At 37.3% G+C, this 25,907-nt stretch overlaps 1 protein-coding gene across 1 annotated transcript in view; it reads left to right on the top strand.

Moving 5' to 3' along the window:
- Window positions 1-25,907, top strand: part of LOC103044085 (cadherin 7a) — a 261,452-nt gene that overhangs the window by 220,303 nt on the left and 15,242 nt on the right. Inside the window, exons 10-11 of the mRNA XM_022680284.2 lie at window positions 1,765-1,882; window positions 7,677-7,928. Of these exons, the coding sequence (XP_022536005.2) occupies window positions 1,765-1,882; window positions 7,677-7,928 (370 nt within the window). The remainder of the gene's footprint in view (window positions 1-1,764; window positions 1,883-7,676; window positions 7,929-25,907) is intronic.

The following is a 25,907-nucleotide window of genomic DNA, read 5'->3' as shown; positions in this document are numbered from 1 at the left end:
AAATTCTGGAAATCCTTCAGGTTCAGATACTTATTCCTGATTAGTAGCTTGAATTAGGCCTGCAACTAGGCCTGCAAGGTGTGCTTTCAGCACCAGACATGACACAAGAGTTATTTTGATAATCAATTGTAATCAGACAAAAAGGGAAAAAATTACATTTACAGCATTTGTTTAATAATCCAAAATGTCTTTGTACTAATTTTGAAATTGTATAATTAACACAAACCCTACAATTACTTACAATATAAATGTTTACATGAGGAATTAACCATGAAGAAAGTTACTTTAATATCATTATTTAATAAAACAGCAATACTGTATGCAATGTATAAATATTCAACTGAGCTTAAATGGAAAACTTGCTAAACATGAGTGTGATATAAATTTACTAAAAAGAAAACATGCCTTGGTTATCTACTCTAGAAGGCTCTAGTAACATGTATGTATGAGAAAAATAGAACTTGTTGATATTGTTAACTTGACTAAAATTACAGCTTGTTTGTACAGTTTGGAACTACTAGTAAAGCTTATTTTTTCCTTCCACCTTAAATTCCACCTTAAATGTTCACAGATTTTACTTGTATCCTTGAATCCTTGAACATTTAAGGTGAAATTTTAGGTGGAAAGGAAAAACTCAGGCTGCTAAGGCTGACTTGTTCACTAAACTTGAGTGAGATATTCAGTTACTAAGAATAAGATACCTTGTTTAACTACTCTAGCAGGCTCTAATAACATTAAGTGAGAGAACAAATAGAATTAACTTAACATTCACTTACTGCGAATCTGCTTCACCCATGGCACCAGTATGCATATATGCAATATGCTAAATCTACGATCCAAGCCAAAAGTGCACATTCACTATTAACTGTATATATATGTAAATATCAGGAAATGAAAATGTATGGTTTCTCATGTCATGTTTATCTTTTGAAAGATGTGAAATCCAATCCCGAAAGAAAAGAACTTGGCCTTGCTGTTCTAATACTTTTGGAGAAGTTTAAATATACAGTACAGTATGCAGCAGTTTGTTGACAGAAACAATCTATGCAAGCTGACATTTGCTCATAAGCTTCAAACAGTTTCACAGGGGGAATTTCTCTCCTTGAGGTTATTAATATTTGTTTATAACTGACATACACCTTGTAAATGAGAAACAGCACATTTGTAATAGCCGAAGACACATGATAGCTGTCAAACTGTCAGCTACAGTTCAGTCATTGCAAATACATAATATAAATAATCGTATTTATGTACTTAGCTCATGTCTTCTCTGTGACTTTTACCGTCTTCCTGCCTTCTCCTGTTAGCAAAGAAAAAGTAAAGATCTGAAGAGTTATTTATATTTAATGTGCTAAGTTAGGTTTAAGTTGTCCCCGAACTTTGGCAGACATTGCACCTGCAGTATGTTATTGATGTCGACGCCGTATTTTATTTAATCAAGGATGTGATGGCTCACAGTAGCTTCATCACAACAGCTTGATACTGTACTTGCTGCAGTGTTGCGGATCATAAAATTGTACGCCCAGTCATTTCTGTATGGAGCAATAATAAATTGCTGTATATTGTCTTGTGAAATTTGTTAAATAAATGAATAAATAATCCATTTGCCGCTCCAGACTTCCTGTTTTTTATAATAATAATAATTCTTAGCAGTCTTTTCTGGAGGCAGTCCATCAAATCACACATGCACGATCAAGCTGTCAGTGGTGTCTGTTGGTTTCTCGTAGTGTCTGAAGCTGCTTTTGTCTTTCTTCATGTCCTCAGGTGATCCAGACCATCAGCGCCGTGGATAAAGACGAGCCTCCCAGTGGCCATCGCTTCTACTTTTCCCTCGCTCTGCCTGCTGGCAGCAACCACAACTTCACCCTGAGAGACAACAGAGGTAAACAGAGGAAGCTCTAAAGTGCCGTCTGAAGCTGAAAACCAGAGACACAACATAACACTGCATAACACTGCATAAGTCAAAGTACTATACCCAAAAACCAGTGGGGCAAGCAGCAGCCTGATATACTGATGTACCTTTAGTCAAAGTTTAGTGGATGGATGGATGGATGGATGGATGGATGGATGGATGGATGGATGGACAATCTAGTGCAGGCCGAAGGTTTGCCCAGGCTCTACACAATCCCCTGACCATAACATCTTCAAAGATCTATGGCTAGACATCAAAAGCAATGCATGCAAGATGGCTCCAAACTGTCATTGAACAAGAATCCTTCTGCAACAACGAAGCCAAAACCAATATTTGTTGGAATAACCCTGGTTGTAAATTACAGTTTTCATGCATCTTGGCATGTGGCATCATCCCTCTTCCTCTTGATCATATTCCAGAGGTTTTCAATTTGGTGAATTTTAAGTAGTAACTTATTTTTTGTCCAGAGCTGTATAAAAGTGATCTTTTTCATAATGTAATAATAAATCTGTCCAGCAACATGTTCGGGCTGTGCAAACTGGCATATGCTTTACTTGCATATACTTAAATCTTATTTTTTAGTTGTTTAGGAGAAACAAGAGATAGAGAAGTTCTGCTCTTTATTTATTTTATTCCTTTCAATGTGTGATTCAAGGTGTGCTTTGAAAGAACTACTCTGTACTAAAAAATTATAAAAAGAAATTTCAAATTTATACAAAGTTTTAATCCAAATTGACTTTTTTTTGTTTTCATTGGTTCTTAAATAAATATTGTAACTGCTTTTTCACACACAAAAAAACAGTGTTATCATGAAGAGTTCTGAAGATTTTGCTTTACATAGAATATGAAAAATATGTTTGGTCATTTTTAAGGCATACTGTATCTAACAGTCTGCAATCTCTCACCAAGAGGTACACTACCCTGAAGTAGCCTCTAAGAACCTATTTACAGGGCAGCATAGAAAAAACTTTTATTGCCTCATATGGTAATACAATAAGAAACATACGCAGACAAATCAAAACACAGAAGAACAGAAAATAATTAAATAAATAAATAATAAAGGTCATTAAATAATTAAATAATTAACAGAGTAAAGTGCAATGTGCAATAACATTGATTACGAAAGTGACTGATGTGACATAGAAATATAATATAAATATGCATACTTAGAAGACAGTTCTAAAAAGAGAATATGAAAATGTGAATACCCAATCATGAGTAAAGTGTACTTGAATGTAAGGTTGGGGAAGTGTTCATGTAAATAATTAATTAATAATGAATAATTAAATAATTAATTATCAGACCACACCTGTAGTCATTTACTGTACAAATCTGCCTGAGCCCTAACTGTATGCCAGGTTTGTCAGTGTTACTATGTACTTATATTACTATACACAGGTTGTTGTATACAGGCTCTCCATCACTAGTCTAAATCAGTTTTTTTTATGATGCACGCAGCTTGCAGTTGTAGCTGTGCTGCTCCTGACACACCTCTGATTGTAAGATCTGTTAAAGATAAAGGTCAAGTCTCTATTTTATGTTGTACATTACAGTACTCAGCTGTGGAGTTGCTATCTAAGCAGCTGTATCCAGCATGAATTCAGAGAACTCTGTCCTTAAGCTGCCAAATTAGAGTGTCTCTGCATTCTGAGACGTTTCAGACTTCAGCTCGTCATCCGTGGATAAGAAGCTACAACTCCCAGCCTGTTTACCTCACCTTTGCAAGCAGTTTTCCGGATTAGAACACCCATGAATGTTAATTGAGGGTTTTCGCAGTGCAGGGACACAAACAGATCAGATCTTTTAAGTATAATGGAAGCATTTGAAAGTATAATTTAATCTTTGAGTGAACCCTCTCTAGTAGAACACAAAAAAAAAAAAACGTACTCTATGCATTCTCCCAGAGACAAGTGTAATGTTTCCGCGCATCTGATTTGTTTCTTGTTTTCGCCTATTGTCAAATTCTGTCACAGCTGAGAATCCAAAATGGGATATTTATAAGGATCTGATTTTTTCTGGAGGACGCTGTCGCTGTGACTCAAATGCTTTCTGTCAGGTCTTTGCAGGCTGGCTTTTATGTTTGCTGTGATTGCTCACTATTATGCACTTGCTTTTCCCTACTGATTTTCCTACATATATTTTCCGTTCATTCATCCACACATTACACATCCACGCATGTATCCATCCAACCTTCCATTGTTTCCAGTTCTTCTAACATTACAGAACATTACATTAACCCTTTTAAAGACAATAAGCTTTCCATTCCTGCTTAAGCACCTAATTTTGGAACCGCACCATGACATGTAGCCCCGGTCTGTCCCAGCTGGCCCGCGTTGAACCGGCATAAAGACCCTGTCTGGTGATGGTGAATGGTAGGCTGAGGCAACATGAACCTAAGAGACACTAAAGTTTAGCAACCAGAGCCTCAATGGGCCGTTATTTTAAGTTTTTAAGTTAGTTTTGGAGGACATTTGTCCTAATAAAGCTATGTTTTGAGTTAATTCAATCCCTGTGTCTGTGTCTCTCTGTGCTTCTGCACTACCGGGTCACTGCGGCCACGCCCACAGCCACAAAATATGTAATGTAATGTCATGCCAATTTATTGAACGATAAGTCGATAATTTAGTTATTGTGACAGGCCTGTCATGAAGTGAAATTTCAGGGGCAGCTTGGGAATGCTCACACTTATAGTATATAAGTTGTGAGGTTGTATCTTCTGAGTGAGGTTAAACAACATATTAACAGCCACCATGCTCATAGCAAGGCACGCAATTTGAGCAGTTTGTGCAGGCATTGGCCATTTCTCAATCCACAGTGTTATTTTTGTGCCAGAAAAACTTTATAGAAGGCATTACCACCCACAGTGGACAGGGCAATGGGTGATAAGTATCGTCACCTCCAGCCTCTGCCTAGAATTGTCCATGCGAATAGACAAGTGATCCAAGCAGGAACCACATCCACATTTAATGCAGGAGGCCACACATGCATATCCCACCAGTCGGTGCAGATTTGTTTAGCTTTCATGGGACATGGCATAATTCTTAGGACATCATAACTAGTTCCTGTCCCTTTATTTACTTTTATCCATCCAGTATTTTAATAATAATACAGCTCTGGGAGAAAAGACCACTTAAAAATGATGAGTTTCTTTGATTTTACACAATTGAAAAATCTCTGGAATATAATCAAGAGGAAGATGGATGATCACAAGCCAACAAGGTGTTAGATAGGGCCAGTGGTCATTTTGATGTTTGAGGTATTTAAGTTATTCTAGTTATTTAAACTAGCTCAAATTTCTGTCTGGAAATCCAATTTTTGGATCCTTGATGATTACTGAAATCTGTATTTATATCCAGTAGACATCAATTTTAATCTAATTCTGATTAGAGAGTACATGTAGTCTTGCACTACACATCATTTTTAAAGGGAACTTTTTAATTGAAATGTAAATTCATTTAGAAACCTACCCTATATGCCCTGTTTCTTAGACAAGTATATAAGAATATAAGATGTGTTTGAAATAAAGTAGGATATAAGCAAGTTGTTTGTCCTTGTACTGCAGTACCAGCCTCTTCCCTTCTGCAAATACCTTAGACCAGATTGTGGAACATTGCTGTGTGAATTTGATGGCATTCGGCCTTGAGATTGTATGATCAATATGTCACTTAAACCTTTCTCAGAGTTATTGGCTGGATAACTCAGTTCTGCAGGGCTTTATCACCCTCTATCCTCTAGACTGCACTGGGCATGGCTAGTTTAGACTCATGTATGCTACAGTATGTTTCTGATGCTTTTATATGGTGATTAAACAAGCTGTGCATGCATAGCTAAAATGCCTGTGTCAGTTATGGGTGCACCATAAAGTACAGTAGCTGTTAAAAAGAGGTTCTGAATACTTACTGGATGCACAGCAATTTGATCTCTGTCTGAACAGCCAGATCGAAATGAATGCAACATTTACATCAAGGCAAATCATTTTCATCATAACTCTGTACAAATAGGAATAGACCCCTCTTAGCAATGTCACAAATGCTAAGTGTCAGTTGAAACAAACACACAAAGCATTCTGTAAAAACCAAAACAGCTAATATTTTATTTTAACTTCAATGATGTTTTGAAGAAGAAAGAAAAGAAATGAGACAAAGAAGCTTGTTGAAAGCAGATCTTCTTCATCCAGAAGATTTTTTTTTCAGTATGTACGTACTGTATCTCTGTTCTCCTTGAGTTTGTGTTTCCTATACTGTGTCAAAATTTCTTGATGTGTGCACCAATAGAAATTTTCCAGAATTACCTGAAATAAACTGTTTTTACTTTGCCTTCCAATGAATGTTAATAAGATTTTATCTTTTTCCTGTAAAGTTGCGGTTTTGTATATACATGTTTTCATGGTTTTCATGACTTTTGGCACTAAGCATCACACTCATATTCAGTGAGGCTGAGCAAAAGTGGACAGTACATGACTTTCAAACATATTGAAATTTAAACTGTACAGCTTTCAGAGTAATATTGGTACAAGACAACCCATTTAACAAGCAATTTACAAGGATGAAACATTTATGTTAGTCTGAATGATGGATAAACACCTATGTAAATGTGTCTTTTTTTGTTACACCTCAAAATCAGTACATAAAAAAGTGTTTTTTTTGCTGCTTAGTTTCTACAGGTTCATAGTTTCAGTGTGCTTGCTACATAAACATTTGTTATTATTATTATTATTATTATTATTATTATTATTATTATTATTATTATTATTAAATTAAACCTTCTACTTAAGTGTTATTTTCATTTTCTATAATGCTATTACTTTGTTACACTGCAGTTCATTAAAGGGAGGAATACATATTTAGTTATAATTACCTCCTATAATTATTTTTTCATTTCAGAATGTCAAGCAACAACAATATAAAAGGGTACCACTTTAAAATAAAGCTGCTTTATAAAGAGTTTATAATAGGTTTAAAAAAAAGAATATATTAATGGCTATTAACTAGGTTGTTAAACCATTAATAAGCAGTTACAACACATATAGATAGAAAGAGCAACTGGCAACAGTGGCCTGGATGCTTATCTTACTTTGTCTTTTCCATCAGTCAGCATTAACATATTTAATACAATAATCTAAAAAGTCAGTTTAATATAATTAAACTAATGTGATATGTTAGTGTACACCATATTATGAGTACTGGACAGATATTTAATCTGGATACTTAAATTAATAAAGTTGTTAAAATATATATTAATGCTGACTAATGGATGAAATAAAGATTAACAGTATAAATTAATGTGTACTCTGCCTATTAATGGTTTAAAAGTATTTACAATGTAATTATTTATAGACTCATTTATAAATAATTTATGAACCCTTTATAGGGTTTAAGGACCCTAATCTAAAAAAAATGTTTATTTTTTTTTTCCTACAAAGCAAAACTGTTTATGCAGAAATAACTTAATTATATGCAGAACATCTCCTCATCTTCTTATGAACACAAATATTGTTTTTAATTATAAAGTTTAGAATTTTCACTTTTGACTGGATTACTAAGCAACAAGTGAGAAATATTCAAATTTAAATGAATACCAGCTTTTTCTAATACTTTTAAAGTATTTTCTTTAGCACTGAATGCAGTTATGGGTTAATGTCTAAATCTCTTTATCCGTCCATCTTCTTGTGTGCACAGATCAATCAGTCTATCCACTGATGTTGTAATGCACCGCTGATCATGACTTTGACCTCTCCTTGACCTCTGCGTAATTCCCCCTGCAGATAACACGGCGTCGGTGTTGACGAAGCGGGCCGGGTTCCGCAGGAGAGAGCAGGCTATGTACCAGCTGCCCGTGCTGATCGTGGACAGCGGTAGTCCGGCGCTCAGCAGCACTAACACACTGTTTGTACGTGTGTGTGACTGCGACGGAGACGGCGTACCCCAGGCCTGCGGGGCCGTGGCTTACACACTTCCTGCAGGACTCAGCACTGGGGCTCTGATGGCCATCCTGGGCTGCATCTTCACACTGCTGGGTAAGACACACTTTAATGTAGTTTATTTCAGTACACCAATCACTAGACCAAGAGGACACTCGTGACCATGAGTGTTGGACGCAGATTGGAATTTGGCACACATACAAACTAGTGAGGAAAGACACAAACATAGGCCAATTCTACATTTAATATATGTAAATTAAGATATATATGCTTGAATTGAGCAAACAAATAATCAAACAAACAATTGGGTGAGCAAACTTTTCTTAGTAATATGAAAAAAAAAACAGTCGTAAAGTCTTAACATGAGAGAAGTAAAACTTAAATCAAGCAAAAATCACTTTTTTTTTCATCAAATGGCTTAAAATAAGTAAGTAAGACTTAGAAATAATTCTAAGTAAGACTGATTAAGATAATTATTCCTAATATAAGCAAAATAATCAAACACTAACAATGCATAGTAAGATAACTTTACTACGTTAACTGATTAAAAAAAAAAATAAACACTCAAACTTTTTTTTTTGTTTGCTTCTACAAGAAGGGTATGCATATGTGAGACATGCCATGCCAAAAAATAGCTTTCAGAGGTCCTACAATCAAAAAAAGTTGATTTAGAAGAAGCTGGAAAGAGTTACAAAGTAATTTTAAAGACTTAGAAATTCACCAGTCTACAGCATGGCAAACAATCTACAGATTGAGAGAATTGGGAATGTGGCTAGTTTGCCAAGAAGTGGACACCCAGTACAAACTACCCCGATGTGAAATCTCAAAAGAGGTGGTTCCACATGACTGGAATTATCATAGTTTCCTAACTTAAATAATACTATATCAATTATGCATTTAGTTAAAGGTCTATTCTGAATAGCCCATTTTAAATGAACATTATACAACAGTTAGTTACGACCTCACAATCTGATTGGTTGAGAAGTGTTATAGCCATGATGATATTCGTGATAACATCACGGCCTTCTCACACTAAACTTGTATCACTCCACCGACGCGTTGCCGAGTAATGACGTATATACACAGTTTTGAATCATCACCTCCACCGGCACCAGCAGCAGCGTTAGCTTAGCACAGGCTAGCGCTCAGCCACGGCACACTTGCCCGCAGCCTGAAGCGCTGACTCGTGGAAAAAAGGGAAGAAAAATCGTTTGGCTAATGCCGTCTGACCGCCAGAACGATAACTTAACCAGCCAGGCTAGGCTAAACTAATTTAATGCTGAACTAAAGCAAGCTACGCTGATTGGGAATTTCTGAAGCGCGGATAGCTTGACTCCGGTCACCTACCCACAGTCCAGCCACACCGGCAAGCTAACCAACACCACCCAGCAAAACAAACAGAAATGCTCAAAAAATGCACAGCGTTCACCTGAAGACAACTCCACAGAGCAGGAGAGGAGAGTATTAGCATTATTTCACGCCCCTAATGTTACCATCTTCGCTTATTCCCAAGTATGCTTTCAAGTTAACTTTCGTGGTGTTAGTCTGTATGAACCATGCACCGTTTTGTAGTTAAGTTGTGGTGGAACTATTTTTTGGCAGAAGGCACAGTCCATATTAAAGCATATTCAAACTGAATTTCTTAAAGTTCATTGATTTATTTTCTTTATTCATTTTGTAAAAAGAAACTGTTGTATAAAAGCAATAGAACACTCGAGGTCATGTGTTATCAGGAATAACATCTCGTGCCTGCGACCGGATCACAGCCGTGATGTTATTCGTGATAACACACTCCCTCTCGTGTTCTATTGCTTAAATAAATCATGTTATTAAAAAAAGCAACAGCAACTTTACAGGAGAGAGAAAAAAACCTGATGTAAAAAGAATTTATTTCAGGTCATTTTAAAGAGTTTCTATTGGTCTGTTCATCCAGAAATTTTGGCAAAGTGTAAGGGACAGTTTGTCTGTTTAAATTATGTAGTAAACTAAAAATCGACAAAAATGGAGATAAGTGTTTTTTATAGGACAGCGATGATATCCAGTACATACAGATTATAACTACTAGATTCTATAACCTAATATCACTTTCTCAACATGTATTCAACACCTGTAAGCTTTTCTGTCTCTTACAGTAAAACAGACTTTGGGTATATTCCTACCAGAAACCACTGTAAATGATGCAGTATTTATGTATAGCCCTTAATAAATCCCAAAGACTAAGAGTGATGTCGAAGTGCTTTGTAAAGCTTTATAGAATTTTCACTCTGAACACAGAAAATTCACAGCTACATTTTCAAACATTATTTTCAATGGGACGCATGGCACAAACATAGCTTTATGCTGCACAGAGCTCAGAAGCAAGCGTAGCAGTAAACAGAGGCAGACGCAGCAGATGCACAGGGTCATACAAAGTTCAGCATTTTTCATTTTTAAACAATGCTGCTAATACGAGAGTAGTGGGTGTGGCAATATCAGAATACTGCTCCTTTTGCCCCCAAAAGCTTTAAAGGAATTACTAAAATTTTGTTTATCATATTTAAATCTTTAAATCTTTAAATATTTAAGACACAAAACCTAATTTGACCCGAATTTGTAGTTTTCATTTCCTGTCATCCATGTGTCCACCCTGTAATGGCATACAGCTCCACAGGGTGGACAATGTATATGAAAATTAGAATTTGACTTTATCAAATAAAGTTGCAGACTTTATGAATTGTTCTTAATGACCTTGTGTCCTGTTGTAAAGAAAGGTTTTTCTAGAATAAAAAAAATGTTTTACTTCAGTTTTTTACCATGACTGGGAGTTTAACTTAAGTTTTATCTTAGGTAAATGGAGATGTGTGGAGACAGCATTAGAAATATTAAAGAAAATGAATATGATGAAATGTTATTTAAATAAAAGGTTACTTTCTTAAACGGGTAATTATCCCCTATATAAATATTGGCCAAAACATCTTTACTGTAACACTTTACAATAAGGATCACAAAAACAGTTCTTACAGCAGTAATAAACAATAATGAATAGTTTCAGATCATTATTAATTGACAGTAGTTCAGAAAAAAATATAGAATGATTAATAATATATGTATGAAATTGTAATACAAATATTGTGGGGCCCACTTTATAATAAGTGTCTTTAATAACTGTGTAGTTACACAACAATAATCCAGGTAGTAACATTGTAAGTACTGGTGAAGTACACATTGATACATACGTATTAATTTAGTAGTTTCACATCCATCAATGCAATGTTAACTTGTGTTGAGTTTTTCAGATGTAATAATGTGTGTGTGTGTGTGTGTGTGTGTGTGTGTGTGTGTGTGTGCAATTAGTTGTGTTTAAATATCTGTTTCTCCAACAGCTCTTGTCTGGTATGTAAACAGGGCTGTGATTGTTTTTGCAAAATCATAATTCAGATTTTATCATACGAAGATGGAGAAAATATTCTGTTTAACTGACACTGATATTTATCTGTAATTAAATAACCTGTACAACTGTAACCAATCTGTAACCATGAAAACTTCACCTGAAGTTACAGTACATGTGTAATGTGTTTTTAACCCCTTAAAAGAATTGTTCATCTACACAAGACATCACTGCACACATGGCAAAACACCCACCCAACCACACATTAAAGAAACCTATGTAACATTTAAAAAAGTAATTTAAATATTATTAAATCTTATAAATCTTATACAATGTATTGTTTGAAGCTGTTAGCATTTGTATAACATTTTAAACACCTAATGTGGACATATAAGAAACTTTAAATTGATATTTACTCAGGAATGTCTGATACTGTCCTCCAACATGGATGAAATACTAGTTTTATCTGTTTCTAAAAAAGAAAAGCTATACAATACCATTCTAAACAGCTATCAAAAATGCTTAGCATGGAAGAATTCCAGCCAACCTAAATCTGATCTGAGTTCTGCTAACAAGCAGCTTGCACGGACATGAGTGGCGAGCACAGTGTGATTTTCAGATCCATACACAGAGGCTGATCCAGCCTGTGGCTTCATTTTCAGCTCATCAACATCATCCTACACCATGGCGAATTGCTTTCTGTCACCTATAAAGCCACTGATGAAGGAAAACCAATTAACTCAACCACCAGAGTGATCAGCATCTTAAATATCCTCCTCTCTTGTCATTTCCATCAAGAATCAATCCTTCATCACTCCCAAGAACTCTGAGAGCGTGATTGTCGTGTTCTTTGCTTGTGGAGCGGCTATTCATTCAAACAATGGAAGTGTTGTAGCAAATACATACAGAGTCATGCTATGCCAGGCATAATCAGTGTACATTCAGTTAGCTGATTAAATTGCTAAAGAGCATTGCAGCAAATCAATGCATAATGCATCATTTATTGGGGAATTAGGAACTGCACAAGTATATTTCTAAGTAAGCTCTACGTACAATTTGTATGGAGATGTTGGCCACCCCTTAACAAACTATGTTTGGGCCATTCCACCCAATGGGTGCCATTTGTAACTCCAAATTAATCTTCCATATTGAACTTATATATATTTTTTAATGTTTTTTTTTCAACTCTGAATCTAATACCACATGTATTTAACTGTTCAAAAAACATGTACTGGTCAAACTCAGGCAGCTTTACTTCTTTTTTTTCAAGGTTTCTAAGCTGAAGATGGTTACAAAACATCATGTGACATTTAAAAAAAGCATATTTTAAAGCAAGTCCACTAATTCCTTTAATTTTCTCTTAAGAAAGTCTTTGTTTTAAATAAATGGTAGACTGCATGTTTAAATAAATGATATTCATGACAAAAAGAAATCACTCCTGCTAATGGCATTCATTCCTGTTACTTTTAATGTTTTGAGTAACAGGAATGAGTTTTTAGCAAAGAATTAGTAAAAACATGAAAAAGCTATATGGTGGCTATGCTAATAGCATGAGGACACTGAGCACATTGTAATGATTTTCCCAAAATGTGTATTTTAAAAATATGAAGTCACATCGTCAGACCTATTAGAGTGTAAAAAGTTATTTGCCAAAAAAACTGCAGAAACTCAAAATCTGAATATTCAAGCTGCATTGAATGGATTATTATAGGACACCATTAGGAACCTCTACAAATTACATATGTATTACACACTACTTCTATATGTGTAGCTCAATAGTGCCAATTAGATTTTCTCATATCAGTCTAATTTGTTAATCATTGATTGGTTCTGGTAACCAGTATCTGCCTTCTGGAATATCATTGCAATTCAACACTTTTTTCTGGGTGTTAGAAAACTATACTCATTTCACAATAAGTGCATTCTGTTCATTTAGAAATCTCAGTGGAAAACTATTTTTATTGCAGATGTTAATGCACAGTTACTTTAATTGAAGTTAAACTGTTTAATCGTTAAATCTGCGGCATATGCAGAGATTTGCACACTCGTCTGTTTGTAAAATCTCAGAATTGAATTAAGTCATTAAGTCTTAAGTGGCTCATTAGGACTGGTTAGGCAGGTCAAGTTCCGTCATTGGGAATTGTCAGCTGATGCCAATTTCCACATGTAATAGATTCTCTGGCTCTTCAAAATCATATGCTAATGCTTAGCAACCTTCAGTTAATGTTGGGTTAACTGATGATTACAATGCAGGAAAAGGCATTGAAATTTTTGTCTTGCACACAGTTTCACAAAGCGAGATCTGGAACTCTCAGAATTGACTGAACTCTTTTTAAATGAGATCATGTGGTGATACACCATTAGGTGGTCCACCATTTTAATTCCAGAATTGGTTGGGAAGCTTAGAAGCTGCTTGGGTCGCATGGAAGAGTCATCAAAAAGAATCCTTTTCTCTATTGAACACCTTTTATGCAAAACAAAAGCTACTCTATTCTATGACCAAATGTTTGTGCATACCCATCTAATCAAAGAATTCAGTTACTTTAAGTTGACCACACAGCTTGTCTAGTTACTGCCAATAAAATATGACTTTTGGGAGCAGATAAATACGAGCGGTGTTTAAAAAACTTACAGGATAACACCTCACAATGTATAAAAGCCACCCCCTAAGGTAACGCAAGCTAATGACTGCAAGCTAATGGCATGTCAGTGTATAGAGTATATTAGAAGTGTTTAACCTCACTCACAAGATAACATCTCACAACATAAGGTAACGCAATCTAATGACTCTTGGCATGTCAGTCTATACAGTATATGATCAGTGTTTAACCTTACTCACAAGATAACACCTCACAACGTAAGGTAACACAATCTAATGACTCTTGGCATGTCAGTCTATACAGTATATGATCAGTGTTTAACCTCGCTCACAAGATAACACCTCACAACGTAAGGTAACATAATCTAATGTCTCTTGGCATGTCAGTGTATAGAGTATATGAGAAGTGTTTAACCTCACTCACAAGATAACACCTCACAACGTAAGGTAATGCAATCTAATGACTCTTGGCATGTCAGTGTATAGAGTATATGAGCAGTGTTTAACCGCACTCACAAGATAACACCTCACAACGTAAGGTAACACAATCTCATGACTCTTGGCATGTCAGTCTATACAGTATATGATCAGTGTTTAACCTCGCTCACAAGATAACACCTCACAAATTAAGGTAATGCAATCTAATGACTCTTGGCATGTCAGTCTATACAGTATATGAGCAGTGTTTAACCTCACTCACAAGATAACACCTCACAACGTAAGGTAATGCAACTCTTGGCAAGTCAGTGTATACAGTTTTTGGGTGCTTTAGGTCAGTTTTTGACAAATTCGAATCTGGCAATTGTTTTCTATTTAATTACTTCTTGATGACCGGACCATGAAACACCAGACAGATAGGGGTGACGCTTGCCGAATAAAAGGTAAAGACTGGTTTATTTACAGAGCCGTAAACAGGATAACACAACCAGATAACAGATTGAACAGAACTCACAGTATAAACAGAAGACGTAGTACAGGAAACAGTCCAAGAATCGAAGCCAGAGAGACAGTCCGATAATACAACAAATCCGATAAGGGCAAAGACAAAAGGCAAAATCCGTAATACAGGAAAAAGGGTCATAACAAAAGGGCAGTCAGAAAAGGGTTTGGAAAAACGCTCAGTACGCAACATGAGTCGGCAATACCTCGCAAGGAACCTATGCTAACAGAACCCTATATATACAAAACATAGAATTACTATGAACCGGAACAACTTAGAACACAGGTGAGTCTGAACGAGGGAGCGTGACGCGATTGGGTGTAGGTGAGCGGCTGACAGTGACGTCATCACCAGTGGGTTCATGGGAAATGGAGTTCGGGAGTGTGAAAGGAGAGACTGGAGACGTAACAGACCAATAGAAATGACCAAAATGCCCAAGTCTTCCAAGCTGATCCAGACTTCATTTCCCATAATGCCACTGACACCCACATAACTCCTGATCACATGATCACATGAAACTCACTCGGTCTCAGTCACCTGATTATTGATTGCTTTCACCTGTTTCCTGCCTATATATTCCCTCTCCTTTGTTCAGTTCATTGACAGGTTTTGACTAGCCCACTAGAATTACAATTCATTTCTTATTGTGTTTGTTTGTTTTTCTTTCTTGTATGACTTTTGCTTCTCTTTTTGACATGTATTTCTTATTTTCAGCCTTATACGTTTTAGTGTTTACATCTTTTTTTTCTACTTTGTTTATTGCTAGGTATCTCTTTGGCATTTACTTCTTGCTATTACTAATGTACACAATATACTGTATACTTTATACAATGTAATGGAGGTGTTTTAGTATTTTAGTAGACTTTGTATTGGAGCGTGCCCCCGTTTTTAAAGTTGCGAAATCTTTGAGGTTTCTGCTGAAATGATGACTTCAAAGGGGCTGGAGAAGCAAGCCAACTTTCCTGTGGCGAAAGATTTCAACCCATGACAATAAAACCCTTCCTTTGCTCTGTGTAACACGAGCCCCAGGCCAGTGGTCAATGATGAGTGCTCTCCAGCTTCGTGCACCTTCAAGCCTCATTAAGTGAACATATTTTTAAATTCTCTCATCTGTGTATTTCCATCTTTTCCGAACGCCTCACCTCTAACCAGACTGCACTGTTTCATATCGTACTCATATCTCCAGCATCATCCTGACCTTGATACGTAAATGTAGAGTTCATGATCTGACACCTCTCTCTCTCTCTCTTTTATCTTTGTTTTGTCCTTGGTCTCTCTCTATCTTCATCCTCTGCAATAACACACATACATCTCCCTCTCTCTCTCTGACTCTCTCTCTCTCTCTTTATCCCCCTCTCTCTCTCCCTTCTGTCTTTCAAGCTTCTCCTCCAGCCGGCTCAGGCTCAATCTGCTGGCTGCCATGGTGCGGCTGATGCTTTGTGATTGCATTGTTTTGGCTGCAAGGTCTGATGAGACAAGTGAGAAAACAGTGAGGTCTCCTGAGGAGCTGTCAGCCTTGGGCCACCTTCACCCAGCAGAGACTGAACTAAGCCAGCGCTGAAGCCGAGGCTGCCTTGGACTTGCCATCAGTCTGTTTAGATTTATAGACTGTGTCATGATGGAATCAGGATCAGAGACTAATCTCCTACAGAATGGGCAGTTAAACAGTAAGAAGAGATGTGCTAAAATAGAAGTTCTTCTAGAGGAGGGAAGATTTGGCCTAGCAAGTAGAGAGGACCATTGTTGTAGCAATGTCCTTATAGGCAAGTCTGGCAATGCTAATGAAGAGTTACAGTGGCTCGCATACGTATTAATAACCCCTGAACTTTTTCACATTTTGTCACCTTACAACCACAAACTTTTAAAATGTGAGATTTGAATTGTTGAGGTTTTAAGTGACAGACCAACACAAATTAGCACACAATTGTGAAGTGGAAGGAAAATGATACATAGATTTAAAAAATGTAATCAAACAAAAATCTAAAAAAAAAAAAACGTGTTCAAAAGTATTCAGCCCCCCAATATCAATACACCGTAGAGCCACCTTTCACTGCTATTACAGCTGCAAGTCTGTTTGTGATATATATCTACCAGCTTTGCTCATCTGGAGGCTCTGAAAGCCGCTGAAAACACAGATGCTCCAGTGACTGAAATGAACCTAGACTACAGTCAATCATCAGAGTCTTATAGGTGTGCCATGTGCACTGCAAGGAGTATTTTTTGTGCCCTCACAATACCAACGACACGCTAACATGCCCTACATCCAGCTGTGTAATCCACACTAGACCGATGCGCTATAGATCACTAAAATAGGGTCCTTCATCTCTTGTTATACCCTATTTTTTTTTCATTTCGCAGTAAAAGCACTTGTGACTCCATAAATGTGTTGATAAAATGTGTCAATAACAGTTACATTGGTAAAGAACCATAAACCTGGTTATTTATAGAAACAATCAAGGTTCATCAACAGTACTACTCAAAGAAACATTTGAAGTAACCTAATTTTTAAAAAAATATATATACTGTACATAGCTAAACTCACTATACACTGACATAGCAAACGTCACTAAGTATGAGTATGTGCATTATTAATGAAGTGTTACTTCAGAGGATGGCTTGGAAATGTCCACACCTGTATATATTGTGAGGTTAAACACTAGCAAGTATTTATATGGCAGGGCAATTTAAATTATTGTAGTTTGAGGAAGGAAAAATAGTGGGTGCCAGATGGATGGTACAAGTGTAGAAGGTGCTATAGAAGGCATAACCACCTACAGTGGACAGCACAGTGGGTGGTAATGATTGGTAATGATTGTGACTGGCAACATCTGGCTAGACTTGGCTATGTGGGCGGCACGGTGGCTTAGTGGTTAGCACATTCGCCTCCCAGCGCCGGGGTCTTGGGTTCAAGTCTCTATCTGGGTCCATGGTTTCCATGTTCTCCTTGTGTCTATGTGGGTTTCCTCTGGGGACTCCAGTTTCCTTTATATTTGTTACATATACATATCAATACTTCTATGGCATATCAGTCACTTTTATAACCAATGTCATCTGTCTGTCTGTCCATCCGTCCGTCCGTCCATCTATCTCTGTTTGACTGTACGCCCAGATATGGATTGGCACTCTGTGTTGGGACAGCTCCTCAGGGTCATCTCCAGCAGTCCTCCAGGTGGACAGTTGTTTCTGGTTGAGAGTATGCTGTTCTGTGATTGGCTGCCTCTTCTCACCAGTGTGTGTTGGTTAATTGAAAGCATTCATGGGTGCTATATAAGTGTAATTGTAAGGCACAAATCACATTAAACCAAATTTAATACAGGATGACGCTAACACACATATTGTGCAGGGTAGAATAGCATTCCTTAGCTTCTTTCAACATGGCAAAAGACATAGATACTATTTCCTGCACTGTTATGAACAAATATTAGTGAACAGCAACGAAAAAAATAAAAAACAAGGCAAACAAAGTTACTCTTTTGTACTGTATTTTATAACAAACAAGTTATTGTACTCTGTAAACACATTCCACATACTTTTATTATGGTGGCCACTTTTATTCTCTCCATTCTTAGTCAGATCAGCATGCAGCTATAAGTATTTAAATCAATAAGAAAATAAATAATTAAGAATGATGGTAATTAAGAAGAAAGCGCAAGAACCCTTTAGTCAACAACTGATCATAATACATTAAAGAAGTGTTGAATGATTCCATTGGTAATATGCAGCCAGGTCAGAGGAGTGCTAATATTTTTATGCTGCTGTATGAACTCTAAGTGAGAACATTAATTGTTGACCTTCTTGACTGTAGTTTCACACATGAACTTGCTGACTGTGGAGCAGTTTTGCTTATTTACTCTGTAAATGAAAGCAGGTTCTACATTTTTCTCTATTTTTTATGTGACCAGGGCAATAAAACGCCAGGTTTCAACTCAATGTATAGTTTATTTATCTATCACACATATTGTTAGGATGTTTGTTGGCAAATGTGAGACAGGCCTTTGTGTTGTTTTTGGTAAGCTGAAGTTTTTGCATTGGAACTCTCCCATGGATACCATTTTTACTTATTATTGATCTTTAATACTGAGGCGGGTATGGCCTATAGTTCTTTAAATTTTCTGGGTTCTTTTGTGACCTCCTGGATGAGTTGTCTATGCCCTCTTGAAGTGAAGTGTTCCATGTTATCTCCATTCGAAATAATAAATAATAGATCTCACAATAGTCCGCTTAGAAATGACTTTGTGATGTTTTCCAGACTGAAAGATGTCAGTGATGTTGTTTTCTCATCTGTTCTTGCATTTCTTCAGATCAGGGCATCATAATGTGTTGCTTTTTAAGATCTCTGCAAGCAAATAGGGCTGCCTTTCCATTACATAGGTGTGTTATGATGACGCTTGGTGTGTTTAGGGGTTAAAGGCCAGTAATGGGATTCAAACCTGTGCCTTCATAGAGACTGGAGCTTAAATCTAGTACCGTAGTCCTTATGATAATAGTACCTTTGGTTTGGGTTACAGACTCTTTGTTTGGAAGCCTGTTGCTTCCCAGTTTTAGCCCCTGTTGAATTGTGATGATCAAGTATTTGATATTTTATAACCATGGTGATCATTTTTCTGCTGAAAACATGGATGAAATATGACCTTCACCATTTACTCATCCATGCAGGGAAGATGGCTGGCACCTGGGGAGCAATAAGGGTTAAGAAACTTGCTCTCGGGCCCAACAGTGGCAGCTTGCCGAGCCCAGGTTTCAAACCTACAACCTTGTTATTGATGGCCTGGTGCTCTAACCGCTAACCTCAGTCTTTTCAGCAGTGAACATGTGCACCGCAGATATTAACATTTTGCGCAGCAGAAAAGAATAAAAAGGGGACATTTTGGCTAGAGATGCCCAAAAACCTTGCATATTATTGTACTAAATACATGCAAAGTGTAATAAAGACAATGAAGCAGATGCTTCTTTTGCCCCATTGCATTTGCATTGGGAATAATTTAGAACGCTGGTACACAAATACTGATTATTTTGTTTGTTTGATTATTTATATATATTTTTTTTTTCTGTTAGGTGGTCCACCATTTTAATTCCAGAATTGCTTGGGAATCTTAGAAGCTGCTTGGGTTGCATGGAAGAGTCATCAAAAATAACCCTTTTCTCTATTCAACACCTTTTATGCAAAACAGTATACACAAATACTGATTATTTTGTTTGTTTGATTATTTAATTATTTTATTTATGCTCTGTGCAAATCTAAAGAGCTCACAGTCCCCACAAGTTCAAAATCGATTAGTTTATGATCAATTAAAATTATACAGGTATTTAGATAGATAGATACAATACACTTATTGAGGGATAAAATTCTAAATTGAGACTTAAAAAAATATATATACATAAATATATAAATACAAAAAAACTATAGAAAGTGTGGAAGTAAACAGTCGTAGATATGAGGTAGTGCAGTAAAAGAATAAACTAAGTATAGGAGGTATTAGTAGATATGACTATTAAACATAAACATAAACATGTGCAAGTATTATATTTAAGTTAGGTGCGTAGTGTAGTGTCCAGGGGTGCAAAAGTACAGGATGTACAGTAAAGTGTCCCGGAGTGCAAATGTACAGGATGTACAGTAAAGTGTCCAGGAGTGCAAGTGTACAGGATGTACAGTACAGTGTCCAGAAGTGCAAGTGTACAGGATGTACAGTAAAGTGACAAGTGTCCAGGAGTGCAAATAAACAGTATATACAGTAAAGAGGCAAAAGAGTCTCAGGGTGTAGATGTGTATGGTGTTTTTCCAGTACAGATTAAGAAAGCACATATGAGCCTTGTTTCTCATCTGTCTTCTCTCTTCCGGCTCAGATTAAGAAAGCACATATGAGCCTTGTTTCTCATCTGTCTTCTCTCTTCCGGCTCCACTGGGAGGAGTTGAAGAGTCTGATGGCTCTTGGGACGAACGATCTTCTCAGTCTGTCCGTAGAGCAGCTCTGTGACAAGAACCTGCCACTGAAACTGCTCCTATGATCCATGATGATGGAATGTAATGGGTGACCATCATCATCCATGATGGAGAGTAGTTTGTGCAGTGCCCTCCTCTCTGCCACCGTTACCACAGAGTCCAGCTCCACGCCAACCACGGACCCCGCACGCCTGACCAACTTGTTCAGACGCATCTCATCCCTCTTCTTCATGCTTCCTCCCCAGCACACAACAGCATAGAAAAGACAGCTGGACACCACAGTCTGATAAAACATCAGCAGGAGCTTCCGACAGATGTTAAAAGACCCCAGCCTCCTCAGGAAGGAGAGCTGGCTCTGTCCCTTCCTGTACAGGATGTCTGTGTTGGCTGACCAGTCCAGCTTATCATCCAGATGCAGTCCGAGATACCTGTAGGTCTTTACCATCTCCACATCAACTCCCACAATAGATACTGGCTGTGTGGGTGGCCTGGCTCTGCGGAAGTCCACCACCATCTCCTTGGTCTTGGAGGTGTTCAACAGCAGGTTGTTCCTATTGCACCACGCCACAAAGTCTTCCACAAGGTGTCTGTACTCCTCCTTTCCTCCCTGTATACATGCCACAATGGCAGTGTCGTCCGAAAACTTCTGCATGTGGCATGTCTCAGAGTTGTACTGGAAGTCTGAGGTGTAGAGTGTGAACAGGAACGGGGAGAGCACAGTCCCCTGTGGTGCTCCTGTGCTGCAGACCACAGTGTTTAATTTTACAATATTAAACACTGTTTAAATGCACTCTCCTTCCTGAAAGCATACATGTTTTAAAACAAAGTAACTAGTAATTTTCTCAATTTAGAAATAATGATAATTATGTGATAGAGCAATAGATAATATTTGATTTCAGTATTTTATTAATTTCCTTATTATTTCATGAAAGTAACAATAATGTCATTTTAAACTAATAGGAATTTTAAACTTGGGACTCCAATAATAGTATGCTTTTTTAAATATAATGACTATAATCACATTCTTTTTCAGAATAATTTGATTAAAGCTCTATTTGAATGAGATTTGCATAGGGAATTTATGAAATTTAAAATTTATGACAGATTCACACAGAAAAATAAATCTCAGCATAATTTACTGAGGTGGGAGTGTCTACTCGATTTATACACTATTGCCATCTTCAAAACTTTAACCCAGTAATAGTAATAATTCATTTTTAGTTTGAAAATAAGCCTCTACATGTTCATAATACAGATTTAAGTCATAGGCTAAACACTACATTATGACTATATCTAAATCTTACAGAAGCTTCATACCATTGAGAAGTTTTTTTTGGATCATCCTATGGGGTTTTACAACAGTTTGACAACACAGACTTAAAGGGTAACTAAGCAGTCTAATTTTAGCTGACTCCACCCTCATCTCAAATTTGAAAAAATGCAAAAAAAAATGGGAGGGGCAGTTTGGAAGGGGAACTGGTTTATGTAGGGGTTTAGGGATGAGGGAGAAGGGAGAGCTGCTTAGGCCTGCCACTATGATTGGGTTATCGCTGGTTTGAATCCTGGTCATGCAGCTTGCCACAAGCTGCCAGAGCCCAGAGAGAGGACAATTGGCCTTGCTCTCCCTGGGTGGGTAGATGGTGCTTTCTCTCCCCACATCACTCCAAAGGGTGATGTTGATCAGCACAAGGCTGCGTCTGTGAGCTGATGTGTCTGAACCGAGTCGCTGCACTTTTCTTTTAAGCACACTGTATGATGCTACTCTGCAATGATGCATCAGTGGCAGTTGGAAAAGAGGAGGTGGCTGACTTCACATGTATCAAAGGAGGCATGTGCTACTCTTTACCATCACCAGTAATGGGAGATATCCAGCTAAGTAGCAGCTGAATAGGCGGGACAATAAATTAGAAGAAAATGTGAAGAAAACTTCTAACTACATCAGTTTACAGAGTTCAACATTTAAAAGCACATCCATAACCTATTTGACCCAGTGCTGTCTGAATGTATTGACATAAACTGTACATTCACAACAAACATAAGTGCTGAAAGAAGGTTATTGGACGCAATTATTGACCAGGCCTGTTTGAGCAGGCTGGTCTTGACTGGTATTCATAAAACCTTTGGCCATGAAATGCCCTAAGTGGAAACCTATTCTATACTGCCTGGAAATGTCAAGTGATGCACCTTTACATCACCTTCACTCTCCATTTACTCTGCTAGAAAGACCTTCTTTGACAATTGCCCTATTGACACACAGTACAGGTGTTTACAGTAGCACTTACTAGCACATTCTTGCCGCAGCCGATATGTGTGTTTATCTGCAAAAGGTAACAGTTGTCAGTCAAACTCTGTTTTTAGGTTTTCAATTGATATCATTTTCAGTCTCGCATAATCAATTATCATTCGATCCTTCACTGAGTATCAGATTCTTCACTGAGAAGTTAAGGAGCATAGAGGTTATGGAGAAGTTCTGTGGTCAGAAACGGATCATTATTGAAGGTCTAGAGGTTATCTAATGTGGTCTTCTTCATTCTGTATCAAAGGACGAGTGAAGACTCACTCTGGATTCAGGATGTTAGTTCATTTGGAGCACTCAATCACACCACAAACAAAGTCTGAACAGCTCAATGTTAAGTGAATAGCTCAATGTTCAGTGGTTAACAGAATATATAGTATTAAATATTATATATATATAGTATAGTACATTATAGTGCACAATAAATGTTTAGAAATACACTACCTGGCCATAAAAAAAACACCACCTGGATTTAAGTAAGTAAATGATGTGGTGTTGATGCTGCAGTTGGTCTGCAGGTTTAGGTTCAGCAACAGTATGTGCTGAAAGAATGAGGTCAGCTGACTACCTGAATATACTGAATATAGACCAGGTTATTCCATTAATGGATTTTTTCTTCCCTGATGGCACGAGAATATTCCAAAATGACAATGCCAGGATTCATGGAGCTGGAATAGTGAAAGAGTGATTCAGGAAGCATGAGATCATCATTTTCACACATGGATTGTTCACCACAGAGTCCAGACCTTAACCTCATTGAGAATCTTTGGGATGTGCTGGAGAAGACTTTGTGCAGCGGTCAGACTCTACCATCATCAATACTGCAAGATTTTGGTGAAAAAAGAGAGTTGCTTGTCTGTCACTCATGATCATTACCACTCATGGTACTGTCCACTGTGGGTGGTAATGCCTTCCGTGATATATTCCTGATACACACATGACTCTGTGGATTGAGGAACTCCTGGACGACTTCAGAAATCAGGCCTCTCTCAAACTCTGATATTTCAGATAGCCTTGCCATGAGCATGCTGACCAGTGTTCAACCAACCTCCCTCACACAAGATAACACCTCACAGAGTATGCAGATGAGGGCATTTCCAAGCCACTACCTGACGTTTTAAATGCTAAATACAGAGATCCAGATAATAGAGTTGTATTACGCCTCTGTTATGTTCTGTACATTTCAGATTTCAAATTAGAAATTTTGCTATGATTCTTAAATGGCAAATAATTGGCATATATTGTCAGATGTTTTACTTCATATTTTTTAAACATAGACAATATAGAATGATGCAATGTGCAAATGAATATTTAACAACATTATAACAGGTTTTACTTAATTTCTCTTACTGTCTTGTCTCAAATTAATGAGGCTTTCTGAATATTAGTTTATTTTAACTGTATTTTTATATTATTAAACCTTTCTGGGATTGTACGATCAGTGACAGCTCTGTGCGTAATTCCGAACACGTCTCCAATTGCAGATTCTCAGTTGCCTGCTAAATATATAGACAACTAGCACATTTTAATCATTTATACTACTGTATTTTAATTTTAAACTTTTGAAAGGAAGGCACTGTACTTACCTTGGCCTATTTATTTTTTCTTTTTGTTCAAAAGCAGCACCTTTAACTGTCAAAGCAAACAGTGAAATGCAGCAATAAACTCTCCACCTGTAAATAATTCATTATCAAACAGTGCTTCATTCTTACACTGTTTTTTTTTTTTTTCTTATCTTCATTGTAGCTCGTTGTTTGCTGTGCAGTGATTCAAACTGGCATTGACGTTTTCATTTGTGCGCTAAGCCTATAAGGCTCTATTATACAGTGGCTGTTTCTGATTGATATGTCAGCATAGGTAAGTGCTGACACTGACAGACTTTGTCTTGAATGGACTCAGGTGAGACGACTGGATCCCCGGCTTCAGTCTATTACAATAATGCACATGGGCACGAGGCAGAACGAGGCGGTGGAAATTCGTCTTGTTCCTCATCGATTGCACATCATGGATCGTTTACACAATTCAATTACAGCAAATCCAGGATAACGTGGATTTGATCGTCCCGGAAGTTCGGGGGTGGGGGAGGCGGTTGTTGCTGCAAGAGCATTTTTATGGACACAGTGTTTGTTGGATTCACTGATTCACTGATTAAAGTGGTCCAACTGTTGAAAGCCAGCAGATTAAGTAGGCAGATCCTTTAGAAATGAAAGAATAACGATGTATATAGATACTAAGACCTCATTCTGAATGTGTGCATGAAGATTTTGCTGTTTTATTAAACGTTAAGGGATTGTTTGGCATGTCTACTGAAGGAACTGCTGACTGTAGCTCATCTGTGCTACATGTATCATCCCACCTCAACACCTTAGGTCCAGGGATGGACTGTGAAGCGGGCAAGAACCATCCTTTTCTACAGGCAGAGCATAGATCATTGAAAAAGCCAGAATTTACCAATGGTTATAACTGTTTATAACAAAGCATCCATATCTAAAGTTGCGGTATAGTAGTAGGAGATACAGAGTCAAACCACCATACTAGGTCACCTCCTTATTTATACACTCCTCCTCATCTTGCAATTACAGAATGTAGACTTCCTGTTTCATTGCATACTTTATTATCCTTTTTTCACCCTTTCTCAGTGTATGGCATTTATTGAATCAATATCTATAGATATTGTGACGATCGTCACAGGGTTTTTGTGCTCTAGTGTGCCTGTAGGGTTGGGGTTATGTTAATCCGGGCCAGAAGGGCATAATGGGGGTGTGCTTTGGGGGTATTAGGGGGACCTACAACAATGTGCAGTTTAGACAGTTTAGCCAACATAGGTTTTTTTTTGCTGTGTTTAATAGATCGGGTTTTACTCTCCAAGCACTTATAAGAGCTGTAAGTGAGCAGTACCCTGTTAATAAAGAGCTTCTTGCTAAGAGCA

This window comes from Astyanax mexicanus, chromosome 1 (genome assembly GCF_023375975.1).
Source record: "Astyanax mexicanus isolate ESR-SI-001 chromosome 1, AstMex3_surface, whole genome shotgun sequence".
NCBI lineage: Eukaryota > Metazoa > Chordata > Actinopteri > Characiformes > Acestrorhamphidae > Astyanax > Astyanax mexicanus.
This window is presented reverse-complemented; position numbering and strand designations above follow the sequence as displayed.